The sequence below is a fragment of the Olea europaea genome, chromosome 12 (genome assembly GCF_002742605.1).
Source record: "Olea europaea var. sylvestris chromosome 12, O_europaea_v1, whole genome shotgun sequence".
NCBI lineage: Eukaryota > Viridiplantae > Streptophyta > Magnoliopsida > Lamiales > Oleaceae > Olea > Olea europaea.
Window position 1 is genome coordinate 12,842,564 of NC_036248.1, and position 22,076 is coordinate 12,864,639.

General features: G+C 33.2%; 1 protein-coding gene across 3 annotated transcripts in view; it reads right to left on the minus strand.

Annotated features, from left to right (window-relative positions):
* Nucleotides 1-14,341: 14,341 nt before the first annotated feature.
* Nucleotides 14,342-22,076, minus strand: part of LOC111405700 (protein transport protein SEC23-like) — an 11,560-nt gene continuing 3,825 nt past the window's right edge. For all 3 annotated transcript variants that reach the window (XM_023034698.1, XM_023034700.1, XM_023034699.1), the window contains 3 exons: nt 14,981-15,097; nt 14,790-14,861; nt 14,342-14,627 (listed from right to left, as the gene is read on the minus strand). In XM_023034698.1, the coding sequence (XP_022890466.1) occupies nt 14,490-14,627; nt 14,790-14,861; nt 14,981-15,097 (327 nt within the window). In that variant the 3' untranslated portion in view covers nt 14,342-14,489. The remainder of the gene's footprint in view (nt 14,628-14,789; nt 14,862-14,980; nt 15,098-22,076) is intronic.

Sequence of the window (22,076 nt, forward strand, 5' to 3'; positions counted from 1 at the left end):
AGAATTCAAATGTAAAACCTCTATGTCAAATGATAATAACAATTACATTTTTATATATTTTAGTAATATAAAATTTTAAACTGTACTTTTCAAATGAAATAAGTAAATTTATAAAATGGTTCAAACATTTAATTATATGTAGTTACAATTTACAAATATTCATATTTAAAACTTTTATATTAATAAATATAAAATATAAATAAACGAAAACAAAACAACTATGTAAAAAATTTAACTAAGTTAGCAATTTTTTTATTTCATTACTATAATTAATACTTTAAACATTTACGTATAAAAAAAATTACATATTTAATAGCAGATCTTTTGTGTAATATACACAAGTACTATTTGTATTAAATGATGAATGGACAGATATAACTATATCTTATCTGATAATAGATATTTTTCATTTTCCAACTGACACGTGCTACAATTACTTTTAAGTTTATTATTCCAACATATAGCTTACGTAGTATATTTACCTTTATTTCTCCAGTGCCTAAATTATATATTAAAAAATTCAAAATATCTATTAAATATCTCTTCTAGATGTTTTATAAATACCATACCTTTCTACTCCAACTTTATTCACATATTCCAACTCATTTCTGCTTACCAACTCTTCAAAACAAACATTTTCGATATTTTTTTCATTTCGTGGACAAAATTCCTTTTTCATTTTTATAACTATTTGTACTTAACTTTTGTTGTTCTTATTGACAGATATCAAAGATAGCTACATCATATAAACTAATCCCACAGATTGGAACTTCAGAAATGAATTGGTCTGCAAAAGTAGTCATTATAGGAAAACAATCGCCTAAGATTGCTCGTAATTCATCTACTAGATATCAAAATATTATCCTCATAGATTTACAGGGTACATAAGTAATAATATTTTTCATAATTTTAAACTTTTATTATACATGTATATTTTATAACTATTTTCAACTGCACTATTATTAAACATGGTAATCAAGTTACAGCAACACTGTATAAAGCAAATATTACTGCACTTAACGATCAGCTGGAGCTGGAAAAAACGTACGTCATCTCGAATGCAATAGTGAAAGATAACAAAAGTGAGTTTAAAAGCTCAAACGATGAAAAAGTGTAGACAATCACAGGAAGAACAAAAATTGAAGAGTTATGTGAGAATAACATAAACTTTGTCTTCTCACAGTGTCAACTTACTCTGTTTGATAAATTAGAACAACTCATAGATAAAAATATCAACATCAGTAAGATTTCTAATACATCACTTTATTATCACATTCCACAGTTACCTTATGTCTTTAAATTAACTAAATGCGACATATATATAAAGAAAATTATTTTTTGTAGGTGTTATAGGTATAACTGTGGACATTAAACAAAAACGAACTATCCAAACCCATTTTGGTACACAAGCTACTCTTCAGAATGTTATATTGATAGACAAACAATACCAAACACTGATGCTAACCTTATGAGATAGTTTTGTGGATCAAGAATGTGTTACAATTGTTGAAATTCTTGCACAAAGACCCATTATATGGGCTACTAATCTTAAGGTGTCTTCATTCAATGGTATAATCTTGTATGCCTATTGATTTCAAACATTCACAAAATTGCAATCATATATTAATTACTTTTTTTTTCTACAGGCATTACCCTTTCAATTAAAGTCAATAACACTATCTTCATTAATTCTGATCTATTAGCTGTTGCAAACTATAGAAACTGGTGTTTAAAATAATAACTATGTTTCATTAATAAATAAAAAAATTAACACAATAATTTTTTTTTTACTATTTTTATATTTGTTTTCTTATAGGATGGAGGTTAATAAAGAAAAATTTGACAAGCTTACAAAAAATAAAACATTTGTCATCGTAAGCCCGTCGAAACTATCGCCTCGAACTCAGAACAAATTCACGCGAATTGTAGATTTACTAGGAGTGTATTTAGTGGTAATATATTTTTATTTAATATACGAGTAACATAATTTTTTTTTTCATATTCTATACTGAAATATTATTTGTTAAATATAACTAAATTTTTTTTTTCAGAAAAAATTTTATTGGGTTAAAGCACATTGGAAAATCATTTCCAAAAATCAAAAGTTTTGGTACATGGCTTGCAACAACTGCAAGAAAACAATCCAACGTAGACTTTGGAGAAATTTATAAATGTCGATTCTGCAAATGCGAACATGCTAAAACTATTCCAAGGTAGCTTGTACTATTAAACATATATTAAATTTTTACGTTGTATTAATGCTTCATTTAAAAAACTACGTAATACAGAGTGAATGCTTTCGTTCATCTGGAAGACACATCTGGATGGTTGGATGCAACCATTATCGACGATACAACAGAAAAATTATTGGAAGTTACTGCAAATGATGTAATGAACCATTTCCAAAAGGTAAAATTTGTTTAATATTATTTATTTTAGTACTTTAACATTTACTATTCTAAGACGTTACTTCTATTACAGGAATCAGATGTAGAAATCGACAAACTGATGAAAATGGAAAGTGAAAATGAAGCACAATTCTATTTGAAAGTCACACAGAAACGGCAAAACCCTCCAGAATACCATTTTGAAATTATCTTTGAATCGAACTCTTTAACAACAACAAATGCTTCAAATGTTGTACTTGATGACAGCAATCCAAGTGAACTGTTAGGAAATTTGAAGGAAAAAAGTACAAAAGGCAAAGAGAAGATGTGTATAGTCTCCCCAAAGACTAAAGAAATAATTGCAACAAATGTCAAACGGTCTCTCTTTGAAATTGCAGACGAAATTATTACACCAGACTTACAGGCTAAAAAGAAGCCCCGCAAAAGCTATGAAATGGAAGACGAACCAAGTTTGCAAAGTTGAAAATCACTACATTACTTTTGTATCAATTGACAGTAATAATGTAAACAAAACCGCGTCGTCTATTTTCCAAGTACTGTCAATTGTTAACTAAGAACAGTTTGCAACTTTTGAAAGTTAGGAAATTGCTTTCAAAATACTTTTTTTTTAATGTAAATATTGTAATCTAATATCTTTTGCCAATGTATAACAGTCTTTATATTTTTGTCAAACAGCATTTCAACAATTTATTACATTTTGCAGTTTTCATTTTGTATTTAAAGACTGCACAAAATTTTATGGATTTTTTTTCCAATAATTAAATTTATACAATATTGAATATAAAAAACAACTAAATTTTAATCTATCACTTTTTGCTAATGTATAATACAACACTTCAACAATTTATTAAGTTTCAAAGCTTTCTTGTATTTCAAAACTACACAGATCCTTTATAAATTACAAATACATAACTACATTATTAATTATATCAATTAAAATAAACTATATTAAATTTAAATTTGCATTTACATATTTTAACTACCAACTTCTATCTACCAACATTGATTATATGACTACTATTACATTCAACCATTTAACCATTATCATTTTACCAACCATTTCATTTTCGTTTCACAAGCAAACATTTGTTAAACTTCGAAAATCGAAGGTCGCCATTCTCGCTGCCTATTTTTCCAAAATCGAAATCGTTGCCACCGTTCTCGCTGCCTACTCTACTACCGAAAAATGTAATTTTTATTTAATGAAAATAAATTTAGAATTTATTTATGCTATAAAGAATATATAGTTTAGCCAATAAGAAATTTAGCTAATATTGTTACGTTAAAAAACCATACCAATCATTTATACATTATATACTCTCAGCCTGCAATGTTAAGTGTCAAATATTTTTTTTTTATTTTTTTTTCATTAGGTGATTTATTTAGTTTTTTTTTTCACCCCGCACAGCGCGAAAGGGGCGTCCGGATGTGCGAAGTAAGGCACTCCGCGCACACTTCACTCTGCGTGAAGTCAGTCCGTATATCACAGAGTTGTCAAATACGTAGTGTCACTCCGCAAGTGCGATCTGTTCACACTTCACATTGCATTTTCGTAATACTCTTAACCAAAAAAAAAAATCAAATTTTCATGAAGAAAATAACGTTTTATAACAATTTTGTAACAAATACACATAATTATATACAATAATATCAAAATTTTCATAAAAACTTCATTTTGCTTAAATAATTACATTAATAAAAAATCAATAACACTTCGTCCCAAATCCCACCTCAATATTTACTAAATATATATCAATTCCTAACTGTTTAATTTTACGAGTAACTTTATAATATTCCACAAAAAATATTATAATCTTATCCACAACCATCATAGTTTTTTACATTTTTCCTTTATCTAAGTACTTTAATTTGTACTTTATATATATATATATATATATATATATTCTTTTTCCAAGTCAAATAATCAATTACATTTAGATGAAATTTAGCAAGATATTTATATGAACATATTTAAACTATTTAAAGCATCAAATAATCTATCAAATGTGATATATATTCGATTACAAGAATCATGTATCAACAAATTCAAATTCAAACTTTAATATTCGAATATCAACAAAATAATTTTAAAACGAGGAAGTTTTTTTTTGTAAAAAGTAGTTCAATTTCATTTTAATAACAAAACTTTTATTCTTTCTAACTATGCATCACCAGGCCAACTTCTACTACCAAAAATAGATATTGTTCAACACGGTGAGGGAGAAATAAAATACAAACATAACAATGTGCCAACAAATTATGGCTATTAATTTTACAATAATACTCTGTATCGTAGTAATATTGAACATCAGTTTAAATTTTAACATGTTATGGGTCATATTAAATCAACCATAATTCATTGTATTTAATTGCACTTATAATACAATAATACTTTGTACAGTAATAATATTGAACATCAGTTTAATAGTAATACTGAACATCAGTTTAATAGTAATACTGAATATCAGTTTAAATTTCAACATGTTATGGGTCATATTAAATCGACCATAATTCATTGTATTTAATTACACTTATAATTTAATGTTATTAGCTATTAGTGCTTCATCTAAACTAATTTTTTGCACATCCTAAATTTCATCCACGTATAATGTGTTTTTGGATGTGTCTTAGGTCTAAATAAGCCCTACAAGGCTCGAACCTCTGATAAGAAAGTAATTCCATAGCCATATATTTAACATATGAGTTGAACTCTAACTTAGTTTTATTTATTTATAATTCTTTTCAGGATTGTCTTTGACATATATAAAAGAGTAGAAAAGTCAGTCAACAAAAAGTTGTTTAAGAAAATTCCTCTATTCGTTCCTAATGTGGCATTCCTCACACTTATTCTTGTTATTATGTTTGATCTATGTGCTTACTCGTATAGGTTGAACAAATAATTTTCACCTTTCTCATTAGATAAATGGTGATGAATATTGTTTTTCATTAGATAATGGTGATTAATGTTGTTTGAGTAAACATATTAGGCAAAATTGAAAATGAAGACGTGTTTTGATGTTTGTTAGTGCCTATTTCCAAGTTGGTGTCTAAATAAGAAAATTATAGTTTGAATAGACAAGAACTGCTTTATTATTGTAGAGTAGTTAAACAAAATATTCAATACTAAGGTTCTTTATTATCAAGTATATGTGATTCCTATCATATACCTCTTTATGTCCACGTACAAAATTTATGGTATATATATATATATATATATATATATATATATATATTATGATTAATAAATAATTTTTTTAATAATTTTTGCAGATGTCGTTAGAATACATATTATCTCCAAATCAATGATTTTTTGCTACCATTAATCAATTTGCGAGTCATCAATATCTTCAAGATTTTGTAGAATTTATAGATGGAGACGATCAAGCTTCTTTATTATGCAGTCACTTTCAAGGATTTATCTATGGAAGTATGTATAAAGAACAAAATGAAAAATTTAGTAGCAAATAATACAAGTGTTTAAAATGAGACTTATCAACTGCGGCAAAAATAATGAAGTTTGGGTACGATTAGATGATCATATGGCCCGTTTTAGCATGCAAGAATTTTGTCTAATTACCGAATTATCATGCCATGAAATAGCTGTTGATCTGAATTTCAATAATACTCGCCTTAGGGATGAATACTTCGATGGTTCAAAAAGAACTACTATGAAAAAACTTTCTGAAGTATTTCACATGTGTGAAAATCAAGAAGATAAATTCAAGTTAGGATTAGTTATGTTCGTCGAATGCGTTTTAAAACCAAATGGAAGACACAACAATTTCAAAACCCTTGGAATGGTTGAACAACTTGATGTATTTCTTATGTATCCGGGGGGACTTAAAGCATACTTTGTTTTACTAAATTCATTGCAAGAATCACATCTCGAAAGAATACGAAGGATGCAACAAAATAACCAAACAGATTGTAAATATTCATTACATGGTTATTCACTTGCATTCCAGGTATTTTTCTTTTATTTTTTTCCCTGTTACATATAATATAATCATATAAAAACTTTAATATTTATTTTATTTTTATTTCAGTATTGGATCTATGAAGCTTTTCCTCAAATTGGACGACAATTCGGACGTCGTATCCGTACACGCTTCCAGTGTCCACAAATGCATAAATGGAAGTCCAAAATAGTATTAACAGAACAAGTCGTTAAACAATTTTTGGCTACTCAACAGGTATGATTTATTTCAGTTTACAATTAAATATGTATTTAATTATTTATAAATAAATTTAAAAACATAAATCTAACATTTTATTACAATTATAGATCACAGTAATTGTAGTATTGAATCCTACTGAAGAAAAATTAGAAACATTCTGGTATACAAATCTTTCACTACCAGCTGAAAACCAACACTGTATACTAGACAGCATTGTCAACGGTGAATCCAACAATATAACAGAACAAATTCCAGCTGATAACGTACATACGCAAGAAACAACTATAGACACTTCAGCTAGAATTGGATCTACTTCTTTTGAGAGCTCAAACTATGTAACTAAACAAGATATGAATAAGATGTTCAACATATACAGACAACAAGTAGTGTCAGATGTATTTAGTCTCTATGACGGATTAAAAACACAAATGATTGAAGAATCAACAAAATAAGAAACTCGCTATCATGCCATTCTTGAACAGCAAGAAACTCACTACTAAAGGATTCTTGACAATCAAAAATAATTTTTGAACATCAGTAAAAAAGCCAACAAGACTACTTCCATAGCATACAATCTTATGTGGATATCAGTTTCAACTCAGTCAAATCTTACATTGTTGAACAAAATCAAAGTATGTAGAATCAATTATCCGACTGGAAATCACACATGGAAACGATTGTCAGCTCTATACAACGAGATATACCTCCCCATACAAATCCAATTGAGTTTGAAATCCCTTCAACATCTGAACATATTGAAGGCGTGGAAAGATCGGTGAAAGAAAAAAAAGGTAAGCAAAAACAGACACAATCTTCATCAACAACGCCAATTAATGCTTTAATCGCTAGAAAATATACTAGATGAAATGAAAAATATAAATATTGTGGTAAGTAAACTTTAATAATCATATTTCATTTTTCTCCATTATTCATATATCTAATTTACAATTTTTTTACTCGCATATTGATATAGAATTAAAGCTATTGAGAAGGCTTGTTACCGCCGGTTCTCCGTTGCTTTCTAAAGAATATGCAATCATGGATCTTAGATTCGAAACTGAATGTGTTCATTGGTATACAAATATGAAAGAAGGAATTGACCATTCTGCAACTAATTTTAATGCATTACAACGATACATAAAAGGAGAATTGCCTGTATTTGCTCAACCGTGGATAACATACAACTATTTACTAATTCCGTCAGCATATCCAGGCAACACTTGATTTCTTTTTCTTGTTGATTTTCAAAAGTAGAAATTTCATATATATGATTGCAGCCACACCATTCATACATCGGAAGAAATCAAAGCACGTGCAGAACTGGTAATGACTGTAGTCGAATCATTATCAATCTCTACATACATTTTCTCCATCAAACCAAGTTTGAGAAAACATATAAATAAACGTATGAAATTGGAAATCATACCGTATCTACCTTGTCAAAAGAATGGATAAGCATCTTCACAATTTACTATAATATTTAATTTTTTATTTAATTTAATGTTATATTTACATACAGTATTAATATAATCTAACTTTAAACTATCTTTTCTATAGGCCAAATTCTGGAGTTTTCCTTCTCAAATACATAGAATGTTTCATTTTCGGATATCCATTAGAAGCAGTTTCACCAAAAAAGATAAATTTGTACATACACAAAAAATTGGAACAGATATCTGTCAAAATGAATATTTTTTATGTCCCTATTTAGTCTAGTTCTAACGAATTATCAAAATACAGTAAGATTCTTCTATCAATATTCAATGTATAATCTTATATTCATATCTTTAAAATTGTTTATTTTAAATATTTCTGTACATGGAAAAAAAATGTAGGTTGTTCGATAATAAATATGAGACACTACTTAACACATAAGATTTCAAAGTGTTGGAAGTCATATTTTATAAAGGAGCAAATTATTGTATTTTGATGACGGTTAGCATCAATAATTTCTCAATAAGGTTGGTAAATCTACTAAATTACTTGTTATGCTTTTTTCACTTTTCCCATTACACATTTATCTATTACATTAATTAACACTTTTATTATTTGAACTCTACGATAGAGCTCAGCTACAAGATGTCTTCAGCCAAGTCCAAAGGTAGCAAATTTGTTCTTCAAATTGAAGACACTGGCTTAAAGAGAACAACTAAGACATCCGAGGAAGCAATGCTTTGTGATCTTTCCTAGCTGTGTCTTAATTGCGATGAAGGTTGTGTAACCATTTTGTTTCTTTTACTAAGTTAATGGGGATGATGTTGGATTTCTTATATTTTTTGCCTTTTTTTCCCCTTTAGTTTGTAAAAGGTTTTAAATGCTTGTTTAATTTTTATTTTTTTTTTGGTGTGCTTTTACCGTTGCAACTAAATTTACTAAAGATATTTCAACCTTTATCTGACAAGAAGGATTATTCATAACATACATACAGTTCAATTCAAACCTAAAATCCAAATCAATCATTTCTTGCTACTTCAATGCTTCGTGAATTCCAGATTTAAGAATCTCCTCCAACTTTTATATTGTTGTCAAACAACATTGAAGTTCTTTATCCTTACCACTAATTGTGTGAATTAATTTTTTATCTCTGCTTAAAAACAAAAAATTTCTCCGTTTACTACAGGAGTTCTAAATTTTTTATCATAATCCTTGTTAGCTGTTCACCGTTAACTTAGCCAATTGGACCGATCTGAATGGTCAAAAAATGACGCCATTAGCGCTGTGCATCATCACCAACAGCTGTATAACCAGAATGATAAGAAAATAAATGGTGAAAATGTTGGAAGTGATGAGTTTAAAAGAGATGAAGGATTTAGATGAAAGAAATGCCGTCAGAATTAAAATCTGATCATTCAAAAATTTGTGCAGTCCTTACATGGGGCGAGTTACCATAGACAGGAAACAATGCCTCTTTCTCTGTCAAAATTGTTGATTAGTGAAAAGAATGCTTTAGGCAGAATTGTGGCAGATTGGCCCAAAGGTTAGATTGCTTCGTTAATTTTTTTTCCATTTATTTCTTAATTGAAGAAATACTTAGAATTTATTTAATTGAAAATTAATTTAATCGTTAATAATTACTACTACTACTACTACTACTACTACTACTACTACTACTACTACTACTATTATTATTATTATTATTATTTTTGCAGCTATAAGAAGAAATGTTAAATGACTAATTATAAATTTTTGACTTTGCAATTTAAATAATATTTTATTTTCTCTCAGGAAAATGTTTCCCTTCGAATAAATTAAAGAAGAATAAATGGGTGTTAATGTCCATTTGAGATTGATTATACAAGTCACTTCTGCCTTACAATTTTACTATGATCTTTCATAAAATTTATAGTTTTCGTTTAGATTTCTTTGCTTTAACGGCAAGTGAAAAAGTTATTTTATTTTTGTTTGATCTATCCTACTAAGTAGATGCAGTAATTACTCGAGCAAGCTAGGCATCATAAAATAAATGTTGATGGCAATATTTGCATTGTGATAGTGACAATTCAGGTTCTTGAGGTAATCTTCTCATAAATTTTTAGTAATTGTCATAGATATGTAAATCACAATAGTCATGTAATAAAAAAATTTATTCAGTCACGAGATTAGTTCTAGAATGCAGTTAAAAAATCACTACGTAGCATTTTCATATCACTATTACTGGAGAGAACAATAGTAAGAGTTTTGTTATATTTTCATTTTCATGTTGTTCACTTATTTAAGCTAATAACACAGCTCGTTTATGAAAACTGGGGCATGATCAATGCTAAGGAATTTATTCACATAAAAAATATGGTAAGCCTCTGTGCACGTTATTTATGTCTTACATGTTTGTTATTGAAATTCTGTTTTCATTATATAAGTTATTTTTTATTTATAGCCATATAACCATCAACAACACATAGGTTTTCTCATTCTAGAAAATGAATAAGTTTCCATCTACGAACAAGCTAAAACTACTATTGAATTGAAGTTTAAACTTAAAAAGACTGCTCATGCATCTGTTTTAGCAGATGGCAAGAAATCGTTTGAAATGTTGATAGTAGCTCTCCCTCCAAGCAGAAAGATAATTTGAAAAAGGCTATTGGAATTGAGCCAGAATTTGCTAAAAAATGTATTATTTTGTAAGGTTTTCCTTTTATTTTTATAATGTTATAAGATCATTGTCATAGTTTCTACTCTAATAAACTTAGATAGATTGAAAATTTTTTTGATGAGATGCGTGTAAAATTATCCGATGCAAAAATTACAGTGAAGACTGAACTGGCTAAGGCTCAAAGTGTGATGAAAAATGCTCAAAAGAAGTTCACGGAGGCAGAGGAAAATATGATGAAGATTGTGACTAATGGATGACTGAGTGTATTAATTATTTTTCTCCTTTAAAGTTCTATTTTGGAATAATGCTGCAATAATGTGGTAAAGCTTATTTCTCATAATTTGTTTTCCTTAAGTACATGGAGAGAAACTACCCAAAAAGATAGACTCTATTGCGAAGGACTTTTCTAGTAATATACTGCTTTCTGTATGCAAGTGTTCTGAAATAACCAGTACCGTAATAAGCTCTGATACCAAAAGAGGGGGGGTCCTGAAATAGGGTTAGTATTTCAGAGATTATAAGGCTGTGTGCAACTTGTAACTTTGCATCGTATAAAGTGGCTTGTCATGAAAGCAGCAACTAATAAATATTATTCAATGTATAATACTTTAAAAAAAAAAAAAATTTACAAAGTACTTCATCATCTAGAATAACAATAGCTTTATTCTTCAAGAATGTGTAATTTGAATTAATCCAACTGCAATAAAAATTATTATTAGTCATTTCTCATAGTTATAATCCATATAATCAAGACAATTCTTCATTGGTTGTAGCAAAGCCCAAAATAGCATAACCAAGAAATTTTCTCGTGCTTCAAAAATTAACAGCTCATATAGTAAAAGAATGCTTTTTCACATTCATGAAAATGTTAGGTTTTACGATATCCTAACCATTTCTCAACTGGACTTGACTTGTGGTACGCTATTCATAAACTAAAAAAAAAAAAAAAAAATCATTTGGGATTAAGTGGAGATTCCTATTTATGTACACATTTAAAATTTTTGTGTACTTATTTTTTATTCGAATTACTAACTATAAAATATTTGCTACATGTAGGTTGAACCATGGAAAGCTTATCATTATGGATTGCAACATCTGCTTTATTGAAGGACTAAATTTATGCTTTGGCCAATATGACACAACTGAGCACAAAATAGGTGATTTCCCTCCTTTTCTATAGCCTAAAAAAACTACTATAATCTAAGGTACATATTTTTTTTTTCATTAAAATGTGTAAGATCTATAGACAACTATTGAAACTTAGAATTAATAACAAACTTCAATCAATTGGAATATATGAAATATTTTATGTCAACATCTCAATAGTCAAACTTCAATTGGTTAATAGATTTAATCACAATACTACATCTGTTTTTAATTTATTGATTCTTGAACCATATGCTACAAATTTCGATAGTGAATATAAAACGTATCTTAAATAGAGAAATCATAGCATCGTCCCATAAATAGACCTACTAGGTAAGTAACTAAAAGCCAATTTTGTATTTTTCCAAACTTCTATTGTATTATTCCACATCTGGGGATCATGTGCTGTAATATTTAATAATTGTGGTTTATGAGGTGTCTGGAATTCTATTTTAGGTTCTAATGGTCTAACTTTTCCTCTAGCTATATAATTTCTTTCTTTATCACTATAATTTGTAGCAGGTATTCTAGGAGGATGTCCACTATGGTGTATATATATATATATATATATATATATATATATATATATATATATATTAACTCCTTTGAATTTTATACAGAACCGGAACCAAATTTTTTGGAAAATGCTGTGAAAGATGAATTCAACCAAAAGAAATATCCTCATATACCACGACACAATGTTCATTGTACTCTTTGAGGATCATCTTGTAGAGACATTGCCCGGCACTTCATTCAGCATTGGAACCATGAAAAGGTTGGACTTTCATACTTGTTTCTACTTGTGAATTTTTTTTACTAAACAGAAATTACCATTACTTATGCAACAACACCACATGGTTTTAACTTATTAGATGGGAAGAAGCAAAGTGATAGACATTATAAAAATTCTAAGTGAAACAGGAGGACATCAACATGAAGGATTATTTTTCATCAAAGTCACTACTAGAAGAAGTTCCATTGATTTTACCTCCCGAATCAAATGAACCAAAAATTAAAAATTGGCAACATCTATTTCAATCAATCTTTTTTAGAATTACTGAGTGTTTAAATACTATATATGTAAAACATTCAATCTATGGATAATGGATGTTGTGGTTTACTTTCAATTATCACTTCTTGTATACTCTTCTATTACAAATGCTCAACTCTTTATTTTCCCATCTTCCCTATTTCTCATATGTGAAAATAAAAATATAGTGTTAGCTTTGTTTGCTTTATAGTTCATATTTTATGGTTGATGATGAATAAAATATAGATACTTTACATGTCATATTTATTTTTTTTTCTCTTTTTTAGAAAGATTGCTTTAATATATTTTTCTTTTTAAGAAAGCTCCATTTTCTGTTTCTCATGTAAAAGAAGAAAGAGAGTAAAGAAATTCTCTCTGAAAATGTATTATTTTTTTCTATTTATTGAAGAAAATCAACTAAATACTTTTTTTGCTTCCCAAAAATTCATTCAATATAATTCTCTCTCATAAATACTCAATACTCAAGTAAGTCACCACAATAATATCACCTTCAAGAAAATTCAAGCCATGCATTGCATGGCCAGACACTATTCTAACATATAAGTGGCCGGCTGCTTATTATGCAAAAAAAATAAAAGACAAAATGGGATTGAATTTCCACTCAAAATTATAAACACTATTCATTTTTTATCCACGCGATTAATTTTACGAACACATAAACGAATGCATTTTATACACAAACAGAAATAAAATGATAAAAATATGCTTCATTAATTGATGTGGTCACATATTTAAATATGGGTCAACTTCTTACGGAATCTAGCTGTGAGTAGAAGGAATTAAATGGGGTTATGAGTCGTGTATTCCACAAAGTAAAGGAATCTTGTGTTTGTGTAGAAGCACAAACAATGAGTAATCAAAGTCACTTTTGTTTTACTAAAAGAAAATATCGATGAAGATTCAATTTTCAGTATACGAACAAAGAGGCATATATCACAGCAATTTACAAGCAAAAGGTGCTGCATTTGCATGAACACGGAGACTCAGAGAATTTACCTCAAACCCTGTCCAGGAAGCTGTTGACCTAAAAAAATGTGAGCAATCTTTCATGCACATAATAGCAACGACGAAAATATTGTTTGGTCGGGGTCGAGTGATCAGCACTGATTGAATCTTAAGCAGAATCACTGATTGAATCTTAAGCAGAAATAACAATAATAATATGTCAACCTCTGCAAGAGTAACTGAATGACACTAGACAACTTTTACAATCAATAAGCAGGAATCTAACTACAATCCCATCCAAAATCTTGATAATTGCCAATCTGCATCAGATACAAAATGCAGAAATAATTGCACGATGCATAGGATTACCCAACAACAAATGATAGCACTAAACTGAAGAGGCAGGATACAGTCGGATCATATTCAACGTGAAGATTGCCCTTCAAAAAGCATGTAAAAGGCTGGGGAGGGATAGGGAGAGACAGAGGCCATACACATTTGTATCACGTTTAGAGCAATTAAAAGCCATAAAAAATTGGATCGAGAAAGATTATGATTAACTGGTAAGCATCTATGTTCCACATGGTATGAAAAGCTTCAATTACAAATATCTACGAAAAGGGCAACGATTAAAAATTGAGTATATCAAAAGAAAAGGATTTCGGCATTTCTCAGCTTGGTTCTGGTGGCAATATTTTCAAGCTCCTCATCCACTCACAGAAGCTAGGATCATCAAAATGAATAAAATTACTCTTTAGTTTAGTTCGCTGCTCTGTAGTCAAAGTTCGAAGCTGAGGAAATCTTGCCTCCTGCAGTCATAAGTTAGAACATTTGAGTTTTTTTTTATCACAAGACAAACGAGAATGTTCTAATGATGATTGACAAGTTTTATATTTCACTCCAGAAAACTAAATTCTAGGATAAACAAACTAAAAAGGCTCCAAATAAATTGCAACTTAATTAGTACATACTTGCTCGTAAGGGGGATCCTTGTGTGCTGGTATCAGTCGAGAAACAAAATATCGAGCCTGAGAGCTTCCCTCCTGTAGGAAACCAGAACCACTCAGAATCTTGGTTTATAAAAAAATTTAAAAAATCCAGTACTGCAAAGAGAATCCAGGGCTCAAATGGAAGTGTGTTTCCAGAAAGAAAAATGGAGTACCTTAAATGCAAGAATTCTAGGAGCTGGAAATCTCATTTCAGTGAGCTCTTCAGCCAATGTCCTACAAGCTGCCAAAGCTGCAGCACTGTTTCCTTCCTTTGCAGCAAGTTCAGCACCCTGAATAAAAACAGAAAATTGTTACTTGCGAAATCCTCACACAAATATAAGAAATATAAGCACCAAACTAAACATAAGTTATTCCCATTTGCTTACAAATACTGATTTTACAAATATCTATGATAAGTTACTTCGTTATTGAATCGAGTATGAAGTATAAACCAGAGAAAAAAAATGGTCACATGCTCACAAATACTGATTTTAGAAGTATACAAGTCAACAGCGAATCTGGAAGGCTTCAAAGGCTATGTCGTTACGTAAGCATAACAAACAAGTCTCAGATGAATTATCATTTAAGCAGACCATAAGATTTCAACTCTACCCATTCAGGGTCTAGATAGCAATCTGCAAGGCTTGGCTATGTTCTCAAAAGTACCAATATAACCCCGACATGGTCCCTATTCCCTAATTACCCAAAGCTAAATTACTTGCAGGCTAACTAGAGTTCAGAAAAAACTTCAAGCCTGGCATGTCTTTTGAATTCCTAAATGAAGACAAAAAAATATATATATTTCTGTGTGAAGTGACTTGAGAATTTTATCCTGAGAGATGAAGTGTGTATGTACTATCAACAGAGACCATTTCTGATCCATTACTCTATATTCATACATTTTCACATAGGTTAACACTTGCAACAATAAATAAATAAATACATGAGCTAGAAACAAAAGTACAATTAGGATAAATTACATATCCTGATGTCAACCGTTTCATGCATTTGATGTTGGAAACAAAAGGGAAGACACCCCAAACCAAATCAAACCAACAGAACTCAATCAACTAGGCTTGATTTTCCTCTCAAGTGCCTCCATTTTTAGCTCATAAAGACCACTTTCATTCAGCTATTTTGCTTAATAAGCTTTGCAGATTAACCATGAAAAGGTAATGGAATAATTTTATAGTAGAAACAGTTATAAAAACAAAGAAAAAGAAATAACACATTAAAAGAGAAAAATGAAGGGATTATGTTGGTCAAACATGAGCAATAGATTAAAGATGCGGCCTACTATGTGGATTTTCTTTTTCTATATATTAATGGATAGGTTTTGGAAGGCTGGATTGGAGGGATGGGTGGCCTCTATGCTTGTGATATACATAGAGCGGGGCCAGAGTAATTTCCCAGGTGATAAGATCCAAAGAAATCATTCTTGAGCCCCTTTTATGGCTCTCAAAAGTTCGTCTTCAGAAAAAATTCTTTTCAGCACATAATAAGTCCCCTCCACGTACGAGCTCTCACTAGATCGGGCTAAGATGGCTGAGGTATTTGCCACATGTAGTTTTGCAGGATGTTTCCCACCTTGAAATACATCTTCACTTCACAGCGGGATTTAATTATGCACAGGCCCAAACAAAATGGCCTGATGCTGCTTGACGGACAAGAAAGTCTACAAGTATAAACCAAGACAAGCATATGTTGCAACACCCCAAAAGAAGTAGGCTCTTTGTCCACTGAACATCTCAGGGCAACAGTGGGTTCAGAGGACATGTTCACAGACGTGCAGAAATACCAGCATTGTCAGCAGTTGTCTGATAGGAAGAAGTCTGGGAAGGATAAATTGAGGCTTAAATGAAGAACAGTACTGGGAAAATTTGATTGAATTCAAATGATTGATTACAATCGACTGTAGCTGAAAAAAGAAAAATTACAAGATATATGAGCTATTCGAGAGGTTCATTCTCTCCTCAGGTTTGCTAGATTCTTCCTGCCTTTTATTGCTCTTTTCTTGCTTCTTATAGTTGCTGCTGATCTTCTAGAATTCTCCCACTAACGGTCTGCACATGCTGTTGGTTGTGATCATTTGAAGTTCACGTGATTTCTTATTGCTGCCCTGCTTTAACATCCTTGCTGCCCCTGCCCTCCCCTCCCCTGCCCTGCCCCGCCTGGTTGTGTCTTGCATATGTCACCTTAATTGGTGGTCTATCATTACCCTTCCCTTGAAGTTTCACCTTGTCCTCAAGGTGAAAGGAGGGAAACTGTTGATTGATTAAGTCATAGGGTTCCCAAGTTGCTTCCAAGGGAGGCATTCCCTTCCATTGAATCAGAAGGTCATTGCCGCGGATATTAATCGCAGTACCTGGCCTTATCCCAAGCACCGCCCCCGGTTCCACCGACAATTCCAACTCCTCACTCAGTTGTGAGGGTAATTCCTCCACTGCTTGAAACGCCCCCACTGCCTTTCTTAGCTGGGACATATGGAACACAAGGTGGATGTGAGCTGTGGGAGGCAGATTCAGGCAGTAAGCCACCTACCCTACCTTCTATACCACCGTAAAAGGCCCATAAAATCTTGAAGCCAGCTTCCCATTAGGTCGAGCTGCCAGGAATTTTTGCCTATAGCGCTGAATCTTGAGAAGTACTTGGTCACCAACCTCAAAGTGTACTTCGCACCTTTTAGCATCAACACTGATCTTCATTTTGGACTGTGCTCTAAGTAATTGCTCTTTGAGTTCCTCTAAAACCTGTTCTCTTTCCAATGATTGTTTTTCTATGGTTGAACCCTTTTCAAATCACACCAATGCGGGAGGTTCTCTTCCACAAACAATCTGAAATGGTGTGGATTTAGAGGAAACATGATACGAAGTGTTGTACCATAATTCTGACCATGAAAGCCAACTGCACCAAGCTCTGGGTATGGTTGAAGCAAAAAAAAACGTAAATACGTCTCCAGTCTCCAGTGTGCGATTCACCACTTCGGATTGTCCATCCGATTGAGGGTGGTAAGTGATGCTCCGATTGAGTTTAGTTCCGTGCAGGCGAAATATCTCCTCCCAAAAGTTACTCATAAAAACCTTATCACGATCTGACACTATGGACTTTGGCACTCCATGTAAGCTTACCACCTCTTTAATAAATGAAATTGCAACGACACCAGCTGTGAAGGGATGCTTCAAACCCACAAAATGTGCATATTTGCTTAATCGGTCCACCACCGCCAAACGCATGTAGGTTTTTAGGAACCCAAAGTGCCCTCCAATACTCCCGTCGTGGCCTTCGTGTATCAATAAAGGCACCAAGGCAGACCCTTCTGGAATCACCAATCGTCCTTTGAATAGCAATTGCCCATGCGACATCGAATACCCAGGGTGGGATATTCGGTTTGCCTCTATATCATCCACAATTTTCCCTAAGCCTTAATCAGCCCTTACCTCCTCTATCAGCCTTTCTAGCGATAGCATCTTCGGGACTGTTATCGCCATCAATTCAACGGCAGAATTTAATTTATCCTTGACAACACGTTTGCTGCCTTGTTTTCGAGGCCCGGCCAATACTGTATGTCGAAGTGATATCCCATCAGTTTAACCAACCATTTTTTATAATCGGAATTGACCATACGCTGTTCCATCAGAAACTTCAACTCCCTTTCATACACTGACTTGCTACAGCTGTGAAGATTTAGTGCATGGCTGAAATAAGCTATTGAACGTTCTTGTATCAAAACTGCCCCGAGTCCATGCTCGGAAGCATTAGTCTCCACAATAAACGACTTGCTAAAATCTGGTAATGCTAACACAGGCACTGAAACCATAGCTTCCTTCAACCTTTGGAACAAGGCCTCAGCTATCTCATCCGAATAAAAGTTATCCATACGTAACCTTTCGGTTAAATGGCTACGCTAGCTTCCCATATCCTTGCACGAATCGTCGATAGTACCCAGTAAGCCCAAGAATCCACGAAGATCTCTGAGATTCTGCGGACTAGGCCAATCACACATCGCCTTAATTTTCGCTTGGTCGGCAACTACCCCTTTCTCCGAGATGATGTTGCCCAACCATTCAATCTTAGTCTGTCCAAATTGACATTTCCTTTTATTGGCATACAACTGATGTTTAGCCAGCAAGGTTAACACGCATTTTAGATGCATGTAGTGCTCTTCCATACTGCGGCTATAGACCAAAATATCATTAAAAAAAATCAAGACAAACTACCTTAATTGAGATTTAAAAACCTTATTCATAAGTGATTGAAAAGTGGCTGGGGCACTTGTCAGATCGAAACGCGTGACGAGGAACTCATAGTGCCCTTCATGCGTTTGGAACGTTGTTTTCGGGACATCTCCCTCCCTTACCCGAATTTGGTGATACCCTGCCTTCAAATCCAGTTTGGAAAACATTGCTGCACCATGTAATTCATCAAGGAGTTCCTCAATAACTGGGATAGGGAATTTGTCCGGCACCGTCACTCAATTTAGCGCCCTGTAGTCTACACAAAAATGCCAACTCCCATCCTTTCTCTTGACCAATAATATCGGACTGGAGAAAGGGCTCATGCTTAGTCTTATTATACCCACTGCTAGCATCTCCCGAACCAATCTCTCTACCTCATTTTTCTGCACATACGAATAGCAGTAGGGCCTTACATTCACTGGTGCTACCCCTAGTTGCAACACAATAGAGCGATCCCTACTGCGACTCGGAGGTAGGCTTTAAGGGTCTTCGAACACCTTAGAAAATTTTGCTAGCACCCGCTCTAGAGCCTCCAGTATCTCAATCTATAACTCATTAACCTCAGCTGTGATGCTCCCTAACTCCAACAAAACCCCCTCTCCATTTTCCCCTTAACGCCTTTATCATTGATTTCATAGTGACCAACGTTTTGCTTAGACTGGGGTCACCATGCAATCTAACGGATGTGCCTCCCATTTTGAACTTCATTGTTAGCTCCTTCCAGTTAACCTGGGTTCCGCCAAAGGTGGTCAACCATTTCATTCTTAATATCACATCCGAGTTGCCCAATTCAAGAGGCAAGAAGTCTTTGAAAACCTCAAGTTTTGAAGTAATAGCACCACACATTTACACACTCCCGCACCTTGAACGGCGAGGCTTGTCCCCATGATTACTCCATAGCCGGTTGTGGCTGTTCTAGGTAGCCCCAATTTTTGCACCAACTCGATTGAAATAAAATTATGTGTAGCCCAGCAATCGATTAGAACCACTTCAGCTTGCCCTTCGATTTTTCCTCTTACCTTCATTGTTCGAGGTGGGGTTAGTCCCAACACCTAATTCATTGATAGTTCTACCATCTCCCCAAACTCAGTACACTCCATCTTCTCGCTGTCACCACCCTCATTTGGCTCTTCGTCCATGGTTTCCTGCCCTTCTTCATCTTGGATTATCAACACCTGCAACTTTTTATTTTTGCATCTATTCCCAACCGTGTATTTCTCGTCACAACGAAAACATAGACCCTTCTCCTTTCTATCAATAGTTCAGCCTCACTTAACCGTTTGAAAGTTGGAGGCGTGGGTTGGGCAATTTTCCCAGTGGATGCAACTTTACATCTCACAAAGGAGGGTGTTTTTGGGGAAAAATACCTAAAGAATTTGGAAGAGGGTAGTGCTGGGGATTGTATGCCTGACCTCTATTTGGGATGAATCCTCCTTGGGCCAACTTAATAACCTTGTTTCTTTCTTCTATGCGCTGGGCCACTTCCATCATTTGGCCCAATCCCCTAGGCCTCAACATCCTCACTTCAGCCCAAATTTTTGCTTGTAGCCCACTAATGAAATTTCCTTCCAAGATAACTTCAAACACAACGTCGAGAGGTGCCGAGAATGTCTCGAAGGGTCGCTTGGAATCCCGCAAGGAACCCTCTTGCCGAAGTGCCAGAAACTTCTCCTCCAGGGTACCCTCTTGAGATGGTTGGAACCTCTCCAGCATCGACAGCTTAAGCTCCTCCCAGTTCTACAATTTCCTCCTCTTCTTCTCCCATTGGAACCCCGCTAGGGCCTCACCTTCCACACACACCACCGTGGCCTCCATCTTTTCCACTTCCCCAAACTGATTAATAGAGAAATACCTTTCTACCTTAAAAATCCACCCATCCGGATCTTCGCCATCGAACACATGTAGCTCCAATTTCCTGCTTCTATATTCCAGTCCCCATGCTCCCCCCACCAACCCAGTTCCTTCCACTCCCCGACTGGCCTCAGTCAGTTTAGGGCTATTTTGTGAACAGGGAGTCATTTCCGGTGCCCGTACCCCTTCGTCCATCTCCCCTTTCCATTCTCTCTACTGTTCCTCTCACTTGGCCATCATCCATTTGAACTTTTCCATTACAGGAGACATTTGTCTCCGCAAATCCGATCGCAAGGCGTCGAGCCCAATTTGTAACCCTTGCTGCATTTCTTCCATTCAACCCTCAATAATTCCCATGCGATCGGCTAGTGTCATCTCCAGGAAAGTGCTCTGATACCAAAATGATAAGAAGAAGTCTGGGAAGGATAAATTGAGGCTTAAATGAAGAACGGTACTAGGAAAATTTGATTGAATTCAAATGATAGATTACAATCGACGGTAGCTTAAAAAAAGAAAAATTACAAGATATATGAGCTATTCGAGAGGCTCATTCTCTCCTCAGGTTTGCTAGATTCTTCCTGCCTTTTATTGCTCCTTTCTTGCTTCTTATAGTTGCTGCTGATCTTCTAGAATTCTCCCACTAACGGTTCGCACATGTTGGTTGTGATCATTTGAAGCTCACATGATTTCTTATTGCTGCCTTGCTTTACCATCCTTGATGCACCCGCCTAGTTGTGTCTTGCATATGTCGCCTTAATTGGTGGTCTATCATTGTCATGTTGCCCTGGTTTTAGTGCTTTTGTTTTGTGCCAAAATATACCAATATGTAGTAACTCATCATGGCTAAAAATCACAGGTTTTCTGGCCCAATCATCATGACACACAAAACTATGTGAAGTTGTTTTGGAGATGGGAATATTTATCTTATTCTTACATAAAAATATATTCTTAACATCCATTGTAAAATATTAAGCAATACATGCACTGTACAGATATTTGATCCTATATTTATTTTCTAAATATTAAACTTAAAAAAAAAAAAATGTAAACAAAGTCAAACTAAAGGTGAATAAATATGAAAACTGTTTGCGCACTCGAACTAAACAACAATTTATAATGTGAAGAAAAAATTATATAAGATGCAGGATCATAACCTACAAGATGACTTCAAAACCAAAAGGGG